The sequence below is a fragment of the Salmo trutta genome, chromosome 29 (genome assembly GCF_901001165.1).
Source record: "Salmo trutta chromosome 29, fSalTru1.1, whole genome shotgun sequence".
Taxonomy (NCBI): Eukaryota; Metazoa; Chordata; class Actinopteri; order Salmoniformes; family Salmonidae; genus Salmo; species Salmo trutta.
This window is the reverse complement of record NC_042985.1, coordinates 39,065,857-39,081,647: the sequence shown is the minus strand read 5'-3', so window position 1 is coordinate 39,081,647 and position 15,791 is coordinate 39,065,857. Positions and strand designations below refer to the sequence as shown.

The window sequence follows — 15,791 nt, the reverse complement described above, 5'->3', positions numbered from 1 at the left end:
CCTGTATTAATGGCACCTGTTTGAACTTGTTATTAGTATAAAAGACACCTGTCCACAACCTCAAACAGTCACACTCCAAACTCCACTATGGCCAAGACCAAAGAGCTGTTAAAGGACACCAGAAACAAAATTGTAGACCTGCACCAGGCTGGGAAGACTGAATCTGCAATAGGTAAGCAGCTTGGTTTGAAGAAATCAACTGTGGGAGCAATTATTAGGAAATGGAAGACATACAAGACCACTGATAATCTCCCTTGATCTGGGGCTCCACGCAAGATCCCACCCCGTGGGGTCAAAATGATCACAAGAACGGTAAGCAAAAATCCCAGAAACACATGGGGGGACCTAGTGAATGACCTGCAGAGAGCTGGGACCAAAGTAACAAAGCCTACCATCAGTAACACACTACGCCGCCAGGGACTCAAATCCTGCAGTACCAGACGTGTCCCCCTGCTTAAGCCAGTACATGTCCAGGCCCGTCTGAAGTTTGCTAGAGAGTATTTGGATGATCCAGAAGAGGATTGGGAGAATGTCATATGGTCAGATGAAACCAAAATATAACTTTTTGGTAAAAACTCAACTCGTCGTGTTTGGAGGACAAAGAATGCTGAGTTGCATCCAAAGAACACCATACCTACTGTGAAGCATGGGGGTGGAAACATCATGCTTTGGGGCTGTTTTTCTGCAAAGGGACCAGGACGACTGATCCGTGTAAAAGAAAGAATGAATGGGGCCATGTATCGTGAGATTTTGAGTGAAAACCTCTTTCCATCAGCAAGGGCATTGAAGATGAAACGTGGCTGGGTCTTTCAGCATGACAATGATCCCAAACACACCGCCCGGGCAACGAAGGAGTGGCTTTGTAAGAAGCATTTCAAGGTCCTGGAGTGGCCTAGCCAGTCTCCAGATCTCAACCCCATAGAAAATCTTTGGAGGGAGTTAAAAGTCCGTGTTGCCCAGCGACAGCCCCAAAACATCACTGCTCTAGAGGAGATCTGCATGGTGGAATGGGCCAAAATACCAGCAACAGTGTGTGAAAACCTTGTGAAGACTTACAGAAAACGTTTGACCTGTGTCATTGCCAACAAAGGGTATATAACAAAGTATTGAGATAGACTTTTGTTATTGACCAAATACTTATTTTCCACCATAATTTGCAAATAAATTCATTAAAAATCCTACAATGTGATTTTCTGGATTTTTTTTTCTCATTTTGTCTGTCATAGTTGAAGTGTACCTATGATGAAAATTACAGGCCTCTCTCATCTTTTTAAGTGGGAGAACTTGCACAATTGGTGGCTGACTAAATACTTTTTTCCCCCACTGTACATAACCATAGAACATTGCCCAAAACCCAGAATAAATCAAACGCCCTACTAAACACACAACCACCCCGAACCACATAAAACAAATACCCCCTGCCACGTCCTGACCAAACTACAATAACAAATAACCCCTATTACTGGTCAGGACGTGACAAATGATGCCTATCAGAAGCTTCTAAAGCCATGACATCATTTTCTGGAATTTTCCAAGCTGTTTAAAGGCACAGTCAACTTAGTGTATGTAAACATCTGACCCACTGGAATTGTGATATAGTGAATTATAAGTGAAATAATCTGTCTGTAAGCAATTGTTAGAAAAATGACTTGTGTCATGCACAAAGTAGATGTCCTAACCGACTTGCCGAAACTATAGTTTGTTAACAAGAAGTTTGTGGAGTGGTGGAAAAATGAGTTTTAATGACTCCAACCTAACTGTATGTAAACTTTCGACTTCAGCTGTATATAGATGTGTGTCTAATATATATTTTCTATGCATATATGGCTGTAATTTTTTGAGAACTTCTTCATGGTATGAAAATGCATTCTTAAATTGATTTCCACAGGACATTAAAGAGTGTGTGAAAGTGTGAGGTTATGTGGCTTCAGGTGTACGCTATCCCTGTCGCTGATTCTAGCACCTAGCATTAAAATCCCTGCCGTGAATTTCGCCAGCACCTAGTGTTAGCGTCGCTGTTGTAAATGGATAAATGTCGCTAGCACCTAACTTTAGCATCCCAGTTGTAAACATATAAACGTTGCTAGCACTTAGCATTAGAATCCCTGTTGTTAAGGCCTTGATAGCACAGCACGTTGCAGAGAAAGAGCCAGAGAGTGTGAAAGAGAGAAAGACAAATAAGACAATAAGAGAAAAGTTAGAGCGAGACAGACAGAAAGGGACAGGAGGAAATTGAAAAGGAAACGTTTTCATTTTGAGTGTTGCTGTAACCAAGAAACTCTCGCTCAGTCCCTCTCTCTCCATCCCTCCATCTATCGCTCTCTCTCTGAATCTCTCTCTTACTCATTTTTACATTTACATTTTAGTCATTTAGCAGAAGCTCTTATCCAGAGCGACTTACAGTAGTGAATGCATACATTTCATTTCATGCATTTTTTTTTTTTTGTACTGGCCCCCGTACTCCTTCCCTCCTTCCTTCATTCCCTGTCTGTGAGAGAAGGCAGAGAGAAGGAAGGCAGAAAGGGGGAAGCTGGCATGACAGAGGGCTTGGTGGGGCCAGCCACTGGGCGACAGGTACCCTAGTGGTTAGAGCGTTGGGCCAGTAACTGAAAAGTTGTTGAATTGAATCCTTGAGCTGACAAGGTAAAAATCTGTTTTTCTGCCCCTGAACAAGGCAGTTAACCCACTGTTCCCCGGTATAAATAAAGGTTAATAAATAAAAAAAAGATTAAAGGGTTTCATTATTTATTTCCCCCTGCTCCAAGGCTCCAGCCCCGATCCCAGTGACAGAACCTTTGAAGATTTGGGGCTTTGATGGGAATAGAATTACGATTTTGTCGGTTGCTTCTGTCCCCTGTGCCTCACTTTCCTAGTTCCTACCTCTCTTCCCTCGCCTCTCGTCTTTCTCTCACCCTCTACCCTTTCCCCCTTTTCCCTGTGGGTGTGTTAGTGCCCCTTTGTTGGTATGTGGGTAGAGGTATGGCTCGCTGGCAGTAGGAGGGGTAAAGTAGGTATGTAAACAGATACAGGAGAGACCTACTGCAAGATATCAAGGCAAGAGCACCCCACAGCGCTCGTCCATATATTTTTATATTGTTAATTCCATCCCTTTACTTAGATTTGTGTGTATTAGGTATTTGTTGTGAAATTGTTAGATATTACTTGTTAAATGTTGCTACACTGTCGGAACTAGAAGCACAAGCATTTCGCTATACCCGCAATAACATCTGCTAAACACGTGTAGGTGACCAATCAAATTTGATTTGATAAACATACACCTTGGGGAGGACAATGGCATACTCACATGAGGATTTCAGGACTTCAGGACAATTGGGCACTTAAGAGAAATAGCACTTAAGGACTACATTGGGACACATCACCTTGCGGCAGCTCACAGCTGACCTAAGACAGTTGGGACCCATGGGCCGTTACAAGACATTGCGTATTACTCTGTGTGTATGTGTGCCACCAAATCTGCATAAGAACCCAACTTTAGAATCATGCATGCACACCATGATTCCACACGAGCTAATTGGCTCACTGGGTCCAGATGTCATGTGTCATGGTGTAATAGTCCTCTCTGTGTATCCAGATGTTGCACAAACTCTCAAGCAACTCTCATATGTTCTGATGCTAGGCTAGTATGACATACTGGGTGTTGAACCCAGTGCCTCCAAACATTAAGACTTTGTTAGCCCATTGAGTTAAATCCCAACTCTGGCAGCTAGCACAAGTTCTCCAGGTCCCAGACAAGGTTAATGACCACACGATTGTGTAGTTCACTGAACCACCTCTGCTACGCTAACGTATCAAAAAACCTTTGTGTGTTCCAACATCCTATCCTAATAGCCTAGGAACGATCAGCCAGTGAGAAGCCCAGTCAATAGGACATTCAGTACAGTATTAACACAGGATTAGTTTGATCAGCTGGAGCAGGTATTCACACTGATACCACTCCACTGGTTAATGATTAATAACGCTTATTCAATTCAAAACTGATGACTTCATGTGTTCTTTATTGACATTTGAAGAGGGAACGGATATACAATATGAATACGAAAATGAAATACCAGTTATTTGGCAAACCCAGTTTAATATTCTCTGAATGTAGAGGCAGTCTCTAATGTACTGTAAATGCTGACCTGTGTAGGGAATTGTGAATACATTGTGTTGCTTTTCTGTATTTATGGTTTATGGTACCTGTGTCTTTGGCTAACAAGCCAGACCCTTTATTGAAGCAATTAGAGTGAGACTTATTGAGAGAAACAGTTGCCAGCTGCACAGCTTCATTCCTCATGTTTTCACTGAGCTGGCATTTATACTGCTAGCATTCTGTAAATCCAACTCAGCACTCTAGACTGGAGGTGTTGTTGGTGGGGGGGGGTTGTGCTGTGTGTGTGTGCATGCGAGTGTGCGTGCGTCTGTGTGCATGTGTGTGTGTGTGTGTGTGTGTGTGTGTGTGTGTGTGTGTGTGTGTGTGTGTGTGTGTGTGTGTGTGTGTGTGTGTGTGTGTGTGTGTGTGTGTGTGTGTGTGTGTGTGTGTGTGTGTGTGTGTCTATCCTCCTGAGGTTTGCACTAGGCATCTTGCAGGTAGATTTGGTCATACTGAAGCTACTGCAGTATATTAACATATTCATATAACTCATGTACTGTTTACCTAATTTAATGGTTAGCAAATGTTGATCTATGCTTATAAGCATAAAGTGTACTCCCCATTGAGCTGCCATTGCCCCTGTAATGCGATGTCTCAAAGCAGGAAGTGTAACAGTTGTTTGAATCGTGAAGCTTTATTGAGTTTGACAGTATCACACAAAATGGACGGTGCCACACGACATTCATGATGATGTCAGTACGGGCTAAATGTTCATGACACAGATGACACACAAACAATAGCTGTTTTGTCTGGATGTAAGGAGGCTACAAAAATGCAGTTGACATTTTTATTATTGGTCACTAATGAGTCTTTTCATTATGTTTTTTTTCTGTGACTATGTATGAACTATGAACTATGAAATTTACATACACCTTAGCCAAATACTCTTAAACTCAGTATTTCACAATTCCTGACATTTAATCCTAGTACGAATTCCCTGTCTTAGGTCAGTTAGGATCACCACTTTATTTTAAGAATGTGAAATGTCAGAATAATAGCAGAGAGAATGATTTATTTCAGCTTTTATTTCTTTCATCACATTCCCAGTGGGTCAGAAGTTTACATACACTCAATTAGTATTTGGTAGCATTGCCTTTAAATTGTTTAACTTTTGTCAAACGTTTCGAGTAGCCTTCCACAAGCTTCCCACAATAAGTTGGGTGACTTTTGGCCCATTCCTCCTGACAGAGCTGGTGTAACTGAGTCAGGTTTGTAGGCCTCCTTGCTCGCACAGGCTTTTTCAGTTCTGCCCACAAATTTTCTATGGGATTGAGGTCAGGGCTTTGTGATGGCCACTCCAATACCTTGACTTTGTTGTCCTTAAGCCATTTTTCCACAACTTTGGAAGTATGCTTGGGGTCATTGTCCATTTGGAAGACCCATTTGCGACCAAGCTTTAACTTCCTGACTGTTGTCTTGAGATGTTGCTTCAATATATCCACTTCATTTTCCTTCCTCATGCAGCCATATATTTTGTGAAGTGCACCAGTCCCTCCTGCAGCAAAGCACCCCCACAACATGATGCTGCCACCCCCATGCTTCACGGTTGGGATGGTGTTCTTCGGCTTGCAAGCCTCCCCTTTTTTCAGTTCTATTTTTGTTTCATCAGACCAGAGGACATTTCTCCAAAAAGTACAATCTTTGTCCCCATGTGCAGTTGCAAACCGTAGTCTGGATTTTTATGGTGGTTTTGGAGCAGTGGCTTCTTCCTTGCTGAGCGGCCTTTCAGGTTATGTCGATATAGGACTCGTTTTACTGTGGATATAGATACTTTTGTCTGTAAACAATTGTTGGAAAAATTACTTGTGTCATGCACAAAGTAGATGTCCTAACCAACTTACCAGACTACAGTTTGTTAACAAGAAATTTGTGGAGTGGCCGAAAATGAGTTTTAATGACTCCAACCTAAGTGTATGTAAACTTCCGACTTCAACTGTAGGTGTACTGTTTGTGAAAGAACATGACACAAATGTATGTAGTAGCTGTACACACAACACGGTATTTGTGAGTCATATGGTGTGTGGCCAATTGAACCCAATGTTCTATGCAAGGAACATATGTACTGTACCTTTCTATCATATCAATAAACCTACCTCAAGTTTAGCCCAAGGTCCTTTGGAAAATGTTACCACATTATCAGGTGCTGAGGTTCTGTACGCAGTGCCGTTATGGTTTAGGGACACACACACGCATGCGTGCACACACACATTCCAGAGTGTTAAAAACAGTAGTTGAAATGTCCCCCCTACCTGCTGTGTCGTGGTGTATTACAATAGAGTGATATCAGATATCAGTGTGTGATTAATGAGTTAAATTAGCTGGTGTGTGGTTGCGCTGTGGCAGGAGCAGGACCTTAACAAGTGGTAGGCATGTCGCTGTTCCCGTAGGCCCTGGAATTGACCCAAGCTGCCAGGCTAGACATGGGCTTTGGCACTGCCAGTCCGTCTCTTATTCCCAACGCTTCCCGCTGTCTCGTTCTTTATTTTTCTCCTATGCACTCTCCCTTTTCGTTCCTCGTTGCTCACTCTTTGTGTCTGCACATTCTTCTCTTCATTATTTAGGCCTTAGCACCAAACCGTTTCTTTGAGTGGGCTCCAATGAGGGCTCTATGTTAACGACCTCATGGATGGTCAGTACTTACAGTACATCCACAGCTCCATCTAGGAGCTATGCGTTTTTTTTGTATTTATTTTTTAGGGCCATTAAAGTCTTCCATAAGTACTTTGAATCACACACTAATATTCTTAATTTCCCCTCTTTTCTCCCTCTTTTTTTCTCTTTCTGCAGGTAGAGCGAGAGATAGCCATTCTGAAGCTCATAGAGCACCCTCACGTTTTAAAGTTGCACGACGTCTACGAAAACAAGAAATATTTGTGAGTATCCTTTCCAAAACGATTTGGTTCACTGAAACGCTGTAGCAAATGTGCTTCCCTTAAACTGTTACATTGCATATTTGGAGAAGCACCAGTGCATAGCAACATGTTAGCAAACAAGCTAGGCAAGTTGAAAATCACTTGAGAAACGTATTTTCCGGGGGCCTATTCGGACGCCTGTAGGTTTAATGTAGATCCATATGTTATCTTATGTATTAATCTCTCCTGTGTCCCTGCTCCAATGGCTCTGCTAAATGCGCTATTCAATAATTGTTAAAGGCGCCAGCGACAACCGGTGTGGGGATTTGTTTTCCTAATATTCCGCTGACACAGACGAATCGCCGACAAGGACGCAAAGTGTTTGCCTCGGATACATTTTCCCACTCACAGTTCATGTGTGAATGTGTTCCTAATTTAACTAGCGTTGACAGGTGAACGCTTGAGCAGATCCCTTAATCTGCTAATAAATCAGGAAGTGGTGTGGGTGGGAGAGAGGGGGGTTGTGGGAATATGGAGTATTCTGCTATAGGGATACCACAGGGTGTTTTCAGTGCTTTCTCACACATACAGAACAGTAGCTACCGCAGATAATATCACAAGTTACCACGTATACTCTCACAGTAGCAACTGCTGTAGGAACAACTATAGAGTAGAGGAACTTCTATGGATAGAAGACCATTACTCCAAATGTTTGAATTACATGTTAACACTTGAGGGTGCACTAAAAGCAGTGGTTTCTGGATCAACATTAATTAAGGATTGGGTGCCTCATTAAATTACCAAAAATGTAAATGTAATGTAAATGCATGGTCAGCTTGAGGAGAGCTGGTCCTGGCCTTTCACTACAAGCAATCCTGGATCTTGTAGACTATCTCTATAATACCGAATCAGACACACATAGCTATAGAGATATGATATAATATGATATATACAGCTTTAGACTGTGTATCTAACGTGTGTGGTTCCCTCCCTCCCCAGGTATCTGGTGCTAGAGCACGTGTCAGGGGGAGAGCTGTTTGACTACCTGGTCAAGAAGGGACGGTTAACGCCCAAGGAGGCCAGGAAGTTCTTCAGACAGATCATCTCAGCTCTGGACTTCTGCCACAGTCACTCCATATGGTGAGTCATCAATCAATCGATCAATCAATGAATCAAATGTATTGATAAAAGTCCTTTTTACATCAGCAGTTGTCACAAAGTGCTTTGAAAGTATCCCTGCCTAGATCCTAAAGAGCAAGCAGAAGTAGAAGCTCAGTCCTACTTTCTGGGACAGTGTCTGGTCTGCCATTTCCCTTTTATCTGTGAGAGGAACACTGACCCTATCAGAGAGAGAGAGAGAGAGAGAGACACGACATGAGAGAGGCCTGCTCCTGACACTGGGCTCTTGGAAAGTGGAAACATTAGCGTCTGATCAAAGGAAATTATAGTACAGTGTGTATATTTTTGGGGGAAATTTCCCGGGACAACATTCCAGTCCTGTAGGATTGTCAGGTTTTCTTGTTATCACCTCTGCATGGTACTTGGGTAAATTATGTTTTTCTCTCTCTTTCCCTCACCCTTTCTTTCTTTCTTTCTTTCTTTCTTTCTTTCTTTCTTTCTTTCTTTCTTTCCCTCTCCCCCTTCTCCCTCTTCCTCCCTCCCTCTTCCCCTCCTCCTCTCCACAGTCACAGAGATCTGAAGCCAGAGAACCTGTTGTTAGATGAAAAGAACAACATCAGGATAGCAGACTTTGGAATGGCGTCTCTGCAGGTCGGGGATAGTCTGCTGGAGACCAGCTGCGGGTAAGTCAACTGTGTGTGTGTGTGTGTGTGTGTGTGTGTGTGTGTGTGTGTGTGTGTGTGTGTGTGTGTGTGTGTGTGTGTGTGTGTGTGTGTGTGTGTGTGTGTGTGGACTAAATATCATGACTCCAGTGGGCCCACTAGGATGGGGGAGATTTTCTATGTATGTGCTAGTGATGCGCGGGTTGACCCATAACCCACAGCCACTTCGGTTACAGTATATGCGCAGGGCAGGCGGTTTTAGGGTCATTAAATATTGTGTGAATGAAGGGCGGGTGTGTGGCGTGCGGGTTGAATAAAGAGAAAATAATACCTTAAATGTATAATTCTTGTGCAATTCATAGGCTACATTGAGGTTTTTCTTTCAATATTTTAGGCGATCTGGCATTAGTGCGTAAGCCTAAGCTTTAGTGCCTAACTGAACTGTAAGAGAGCCTACGCACCAAAGAGCCTACGCTCCAATCGCTAAATGCTTTTCGGAACGGCAGAAAAAGTTGTCCACGGAGGCAAAATGAACAATGTCAGAATTTTGTTAAATAATAGAAAAGCTGATGAAAATAAAGAGAATGGGGGGACAGAAAAGTAATGTTTGGGAAAGATATGGTGAAATGGTTAAAGAGGATGATATCAGTGTGTGATGATTGTGAGGCTCTACACAAATTCAACAGTCACAAGACGGGGACTTCAAATAGGCCTATGACACGTCAAGGGAGCTGTAACCTACTGTTCAGGTGGGTTAAATGGAAACTGAAATCTGGACATGACTATAGGTCTATAACCTCTCACATAGCCTTAATATTAACTCCTGCAGAATTTAAGCATTTCTTGTAGTAAAATGATAGGCTACATCAGATGTAGGCAACATTTTGACCCGTGAACAGGAGTGGAGAAATGTGATTTATTTTTTTCAGCATCTTAAGAGGATGTGAATGCGCAGTTAGATAGCCTACTGTCTGTAAAGGTGCTCTCTTTATCAGTAATATAAATAAAAGCTGATAGAATTTCAACCACATAAAATATGCATCCATGCCGAATTCAAATTTTTGATCAGAAATGTGTTGGGTCGTTCACAGCTTTCCATTTTACAACTGGTCAAACTGATGGTCATTTGGACATTTTGCACAGAAAATCGTTCCTTTTTTATGTTTTTTTATTGCATTTTCTCCTCGGCTCCTAAACGTCTTTGCTCCGCGAAAGAAGGAAAGGTGACAGAGAACATTACCGATGTCACCTAGATTGAACAGTTCATTCTATCGATTTATGACATTATGCATTGTTCTTAGTATTTTAGTGACAGAAGAGAAGCTGCGTGTATCTAATTATAGACTAGTTGACTAACAAATAGCCTACCAAAATGTCAGAAAATATAAGTAGAAACATATCTAAATAAGGCCCCAAAAAATCCTGCACCCCCTGTCAAAAAACATGTTTGCCTTCTCTGACCGTAGCCTGCAGTGCATTTTCAATATTAGTGGGTTAGGGTCGAGGTGCAGGTTTCAGATTGTCACTCTATCACACATAGTCGGGCGGTTGTGGATGGGTTATTAGCAATTGCGGGCTGGTGCGGGTGAATGAACAGCTGATCCGCGCACCACTGGTGTGTGCGTGCGTGTGTCCAATCCCTACATAGTCCTCAAGCCATGTGTGTGTATATAAGAGCATGCTTGTGTGTGTTTGCACCTGTATATATGTGTGTCCACGTGTGTGTGTGTGTGTGTGTGTGTGTGTGTGCGTGTGCGCGTGCGCGTGCGTGTGCGTGTGTGTTTGCGTGGTCAGTAAGATCTTTAGCCCAGATAACCAGGGCCAGTATAGCCTACCCTGCATCTTTACAGATTAGCCATGTAGCAATGCTAAGTCTCTGTCCATTATCATCTGGAAGACAGACAGTGTGGCCCAGCACAATGTAACAGAGGAGATAAGAGTAGGAAGTTGGCGTGACAGGCTAACGTGCTAACCCAGGTGAACTCTGTCGAGGGCTTAACTCTTTGTCCCCATTTCATATGCACAAACACAACTAGGTCATGACTCAACACAAATGAACAGCCCAAAAAACAGTAAAAAAAACCATCTGCTTTGTTTTCTCGGGCAAAGTCATGCGTCTGACAAGCACGTTGGACACTGTGTGACTGTGTTCCAAGGTGTCCTTTTCAAAGACACTGAATTCAGGCGATGGCCATGTCACATCCCTGACCTTAACCTTGTGATTGTATAATTATGCCTTTTTCATTTCCTGTGCCCTGTTGTCATAGTGACACATGCAGTTTTTCTTTTGCAGGGTCACATGGGTCCACATTCAATGGTAGTATTGGAACTTTACTCTCGAATCACTGTACATATACAGGTAACATTTGTCTTAATAGGGCGTTGGGCCACCACCAGCCAGAACTTCAAAGCACCTTGGCATAGATGCTGCAAGTGTCTAGGAACTCTATTGGAGGGATGCGACACCATTATTCCAGGAGAATTTCCATCGTTCGATATTTTGTAGATGGTGGTGGAAAACGCTGTTTCAGACGCCGCTTCAGAATCTCCCATAAGCTTTCAATTGGGTTGAGATCTTACCTACTTACTTACTTACTGACTTTATTGTCCTCATGGGGAACTTTTGTTGCAGTGTCATGTACACGTTTAAAGTGGCGTTTAAATACAAAACAAAATTGACAATACAACTTTCATAACAGTTACATACCAATGAAACATTTTTTTTTTTAAAGACTAGCCTGCTGGCCTTACTGAGTTAATAGGAACATTAGCCCGAGCTATTTAGGAGGGATATCACACCTGGCACAATTGATTGTCTAGTTCTGTTTTTCCTGCTGAGGGGTGCCCATACCTGCGCCCAGAGGGGAGTAGTTCAAAGTCTGGGTACAGGGGGTGGCTTGCGGAGGGCCCTGACCTTAAAGATCTGGTGATTAAGACGGCCATGGCATATGGTTTACATGCTCATCAAACCATTCAGTGACTACTCCTGCCCTACTTTCAATAAAGCACCTGCTTTCAATGGATGGATGGCGCTGTGGTCTCAGCAGCGAGCTCCTGCTCCATAGACCGTGGGTTCAGTCTCAGCTCCTGGCACTCGTTTGTGGGCGGCAGTGTAGCCTAACGTTGGTCCAGTAACCAAAATGTCGCTAGCAAGGCACTTAGCCTTAATTTCTCCAGGGTCGCTGCTGATAATAGCTGACCCTGGCCATGACCCCACTCTCTGAAAAGTAAAAAAAAAACAGACCCTAGGCAACACAGTGACTAGGGTCTGGTTTCAATGATGGACTATTTTGGCATAGAGGGACAAAGTCACTGCCATATGCCACTACTTTATCCGCTTGAATAAAATCGATGTAGGCAGTGACGTAGTTCCTCTATGCCAAAATAGTCCATAATTGAAACCAGACCCTAGTCACTGTGTTGCCTAGTGAGGGTGTCTCAGGGGGATTTGGGATATGCAAAAAACACATTTCTAATTCACACTTGTACATATATAATACACGCTTGTACATGTGTAAAATAGGACAAATATAAGCACCCACCAAATTATTGTTAATTATTTATTATATACTTTGTTTCCCTCATTTACTCAAGTGTTTCCATTATTTTGGCAGTTACCGGTACAGTATATAATTTGTTGAATATAAAAGGTGGCATGATGACAAAGGAAAAATCTCAACTTTTATCCTTGCTTCGTAGAGGTATAATATCACTCTCACAGTGATAGATTCTTCTCTCCCTTGCCCTCTGGCCGACGTTCATAAACATATGATGAAATCTAATCTTTATCAGATAAAAATGACTGTACTTTGCATGAAGGACACATTGAGGAATCCTTCATTTGACGTACCTAATGTAAAAAACATTCAACATGAAATATCGTTTAGATACAACTAAGGACAAGTTGTTCTAAACAATGTGCTAAACAAAAGATTTAGGTTTGCATGCTCTGACACTGCTCTGTTCGACTCGGGCAAATTGACTGGTTTTGCATACGTTACCGTAATTCAATTTGACTCTGGCAATCAGGAAGCTTGTGTTTACAGAATGTACGTGTGTGTGTGTGTGTGTCCTTACATGTGTGTTGCGTTGAGAACAAGGCAGATGCACAGCAACACTCAGTGTGTCAAAGTAACTGTATCTTTATTAACGAATAACACACAACACAAACAGACAAGATACTTACTACACACACTGTTTGTGCACGTAATAGAAATCTACGGGTATGTGATGTTAGATGGTAAGATTAGTGAGAGGAAGGGAAGAACAGGGAGGGAGTGGGGCTTCGTAGTCTAGGTAGGCATGTGAATCCAGTGTTAAACACACAGGCATGTGTTGATAACAATCACACCGCTGTCGTACCTCTTCTAAAGGATGAGGTAATCTTCCTATCCATGAATAATCTTCCTACTAACTAAGAATGAAATGCAAATATATAGTAAAGTCAGTGGTGGATAAAGTATCCAGTTGTCATACTTTAGTCAAAGTAAAGATACCTTAATAGAAAATGAGTCAAGGAAATGTGAAAGTCACCCAGTAAAATACTACTTCAGTAAAAGTCTAAAAGTATTTGGTTTTAAATATACTTAAGTATCAAAAGTAAATGCAATCGCTAAAATATACTTAAGTATCAAAAGTAAAAGTGAAAGTATAAATCATTTCAAATTCATTATATTAAGCAAACCAGACAGCACGATTTTCTTGTTTTGTTATTTTACGGATAGCCAGAGGCACACTCAGACCTAATTTACAAATGAAGCATTTGTGTTTAGTGAGTCTACCAGATAAGAGGCAGTAGGGATGACCAGATATGTTCTCTTGATGTGTGTGAATTGGATCATTTTCCTGTCCTGCTAAGCATTCTAAATGTAACAAGTATTTTTGGGTGTCAGGGAAAATGTACATTATTATCTTTAGGAATGTAGTGGAGTAAACGTAAAAGTTGTCAAAAATATAAATAGTAAAGCAAAGTACAGATACCCCAAAAACTACTTAAGTAGTACTTTAAAATTATTTTTAACTTAAGTACTTTACACTACTGAGTAAAGTATGTTCAAATCACAGGGTATGTTCAAACCACAGTTTTTTTAGTCGCATGACAATTACATTATGACAAGGTGCATAAGTCCTGTATAGAATTCAGTACACTCAGTAGAGTGTTGGTTCATCCTCTACACAATGTGTGCTCAGCACTGTGGGTGCACGTAAAATTGTAGCCATTCGTAAATCAAAGCACAAGACAGTGGCTGAGATGCATTTGGGCAAATCCAAAAATCTATTTTGTGCAGTAGCTGACTAAATACGGAGTGTCATTTTTCCTGACTGTGATTCTATATTTATTAGGTCAGCAGCTACTCTTCCTGGGGTCCAAACACATTAAGTCACTTACATTACACATAAAACTAAAGATAAAACAGTACATCATTCAACATTATTACACTACTACATATCGGCAATACAAAATGTATAATTCCACCATACAACAATATTACAATGTATGTGTGTGTAGAGTGTGTGTGCTAGCGCCTGTGTGCGTATGCGTGTGTCTGTACCTGTGTGTGTGTGTGTGTGTGTGTGTGTGTGTGTGTCTCTTCACAGTCCCTGCTGTTCCATAAGAGTTTTTTTTATCTGTTTAAGAGTGTACCTGTGCTAATAGAGCTGATACATGTATATTCCTACCACCTATTGGGGACATTTGCAGCATTCACGCATTCCTCAAGCTAATTCTCCTTACGTTCAGAACAGTGTGTGTGTGTGTATGGGTATGTGTTTGTGAGTTTACGTAATGTGTGTGCACACGTGTTCTGGTAACTGTGTTTTATTAGGTGTGTGTGTGTGTGTGTGTGTGTGTGCATTGCCTTCTATAAAGCTGTTGTGCATGTCTCACTTTACAGATCTCCTCACTATGCCTGCCCAGAGGTCATAAGGGTAAGTGTACTCCCTCTCCACCTCTCTCGCTCTCTATTTCTCTCACCTCAGTGTTGTATCTCTCTCTTTTTCTCTCTCTCTTTTCTCTCTCTCTCTCTCTCTCCCATAATGGCATTGCAGCACAAGCCCATGTGCCCTCCAACCATTCACTTTAGAGTGCTCTACTCTCAGCTCTGTATACAATGAACCTTCTCTCAGCTCTTCGCCCCTCAGGCAGTGGCAATGCCACACAGCCACGTGTTGTGTCATCACAAGTCGTCTGATATACTGTAAGCAGTGCAGCTGTGAATCAGGTGTATGCAAGGTGGATATGTGCTTGCATTGTCAGGTAGGATCCTGCAAGTAAGCATTTCCTGGGACGGTGTATACCAGGTGTATCCCGTACATACAACTAATAAAACTTGAAACTTGAAACAAAAACTATGCTGTATGCCAGCTGTCATGGAGTTGGTTACTTACAGTGCCTTCAGAAAGTATTCACACCCCTTGACTTTTTTCACATTTTGTTGTGTTACAGCCTGAATTTAAAATTGATAAAATGTAGATTATGTGTTACTAGCCTACACACAATACCTCATAATGTCAAAGTGAAATTATGTTTTTAGAATTTTTTTCAAATTAATAAAGAATGAAAAGCTGAAGTATCTTGAGTCAATAAGTACTCAATAAGTTTAACAAGTATCATAATAAGTTCCATGAAAAATAATAGTATTTTAAATGATTTTTGAATGACTACATAATCTCTGTACCCCACATACAATTATCTGTAAGGTCCCTCAGTCAAGCAGGGAATTTCTAACTTAGATTCAACCACAAAGACCAGGGAGGCTTTCCAATGCCACTAAAGAAGGGCAACTATTTGAGCATGGTGAAGTTATTAATTAGACTTTGGATGGTGTATCAATACACCCAGTCACTACAAAGACACAGGCGTCCTTTCTAACTCAGTTGCCGGGGAGGAATGAAACCGCTCAGGGGTTTCACAATGAGGCCAATGGTGACTTTTAAACAGGTACAGAGTTTAATGGCTGTAATAGGAGAAAACTGAGGATGGATCAACAACATTGTAGTTACTCC

The 15,791-nt window shown here is 41.7% G+C and overlaps 1 protein-coding gene across 2 annotated transcripts in view; it reads left to right on the top strand.

Annotated features, from left to right (window-relative positions):
* Positions 1 to 15,791, top strand: part of LOC115167594 (serine/threonine-protein kinase BRSK2-like) — a 178,015-nt gene that overhangs the window by 107,584 nt on the left and 54,640 nt on the right. For both annotated transcript variants that reach the window (XM_029722174.1, XM_029722173.1), the window contains exons 3-6: positions 6,941 to 7,026; positions 8,005 to 8,145; positions 8,691 to 8,807; positions 14,681 to 14,714. In XM_029722174.1, coding sequence (XP_029578034.1) covers positions 6,941 to 7,026; positions 8,005 to 8,145; positions 8,691 to 8,807; positions 14,681 to 14,714 — 378 coding nt within the window. The remainder of the gene's footprint in view (positions 1 to 6,940; positions 7,027 to 8,004; positions 8,146 to 8,690; positions 8,808 to 14,680; positions 14,715 to 15,791) is intronic.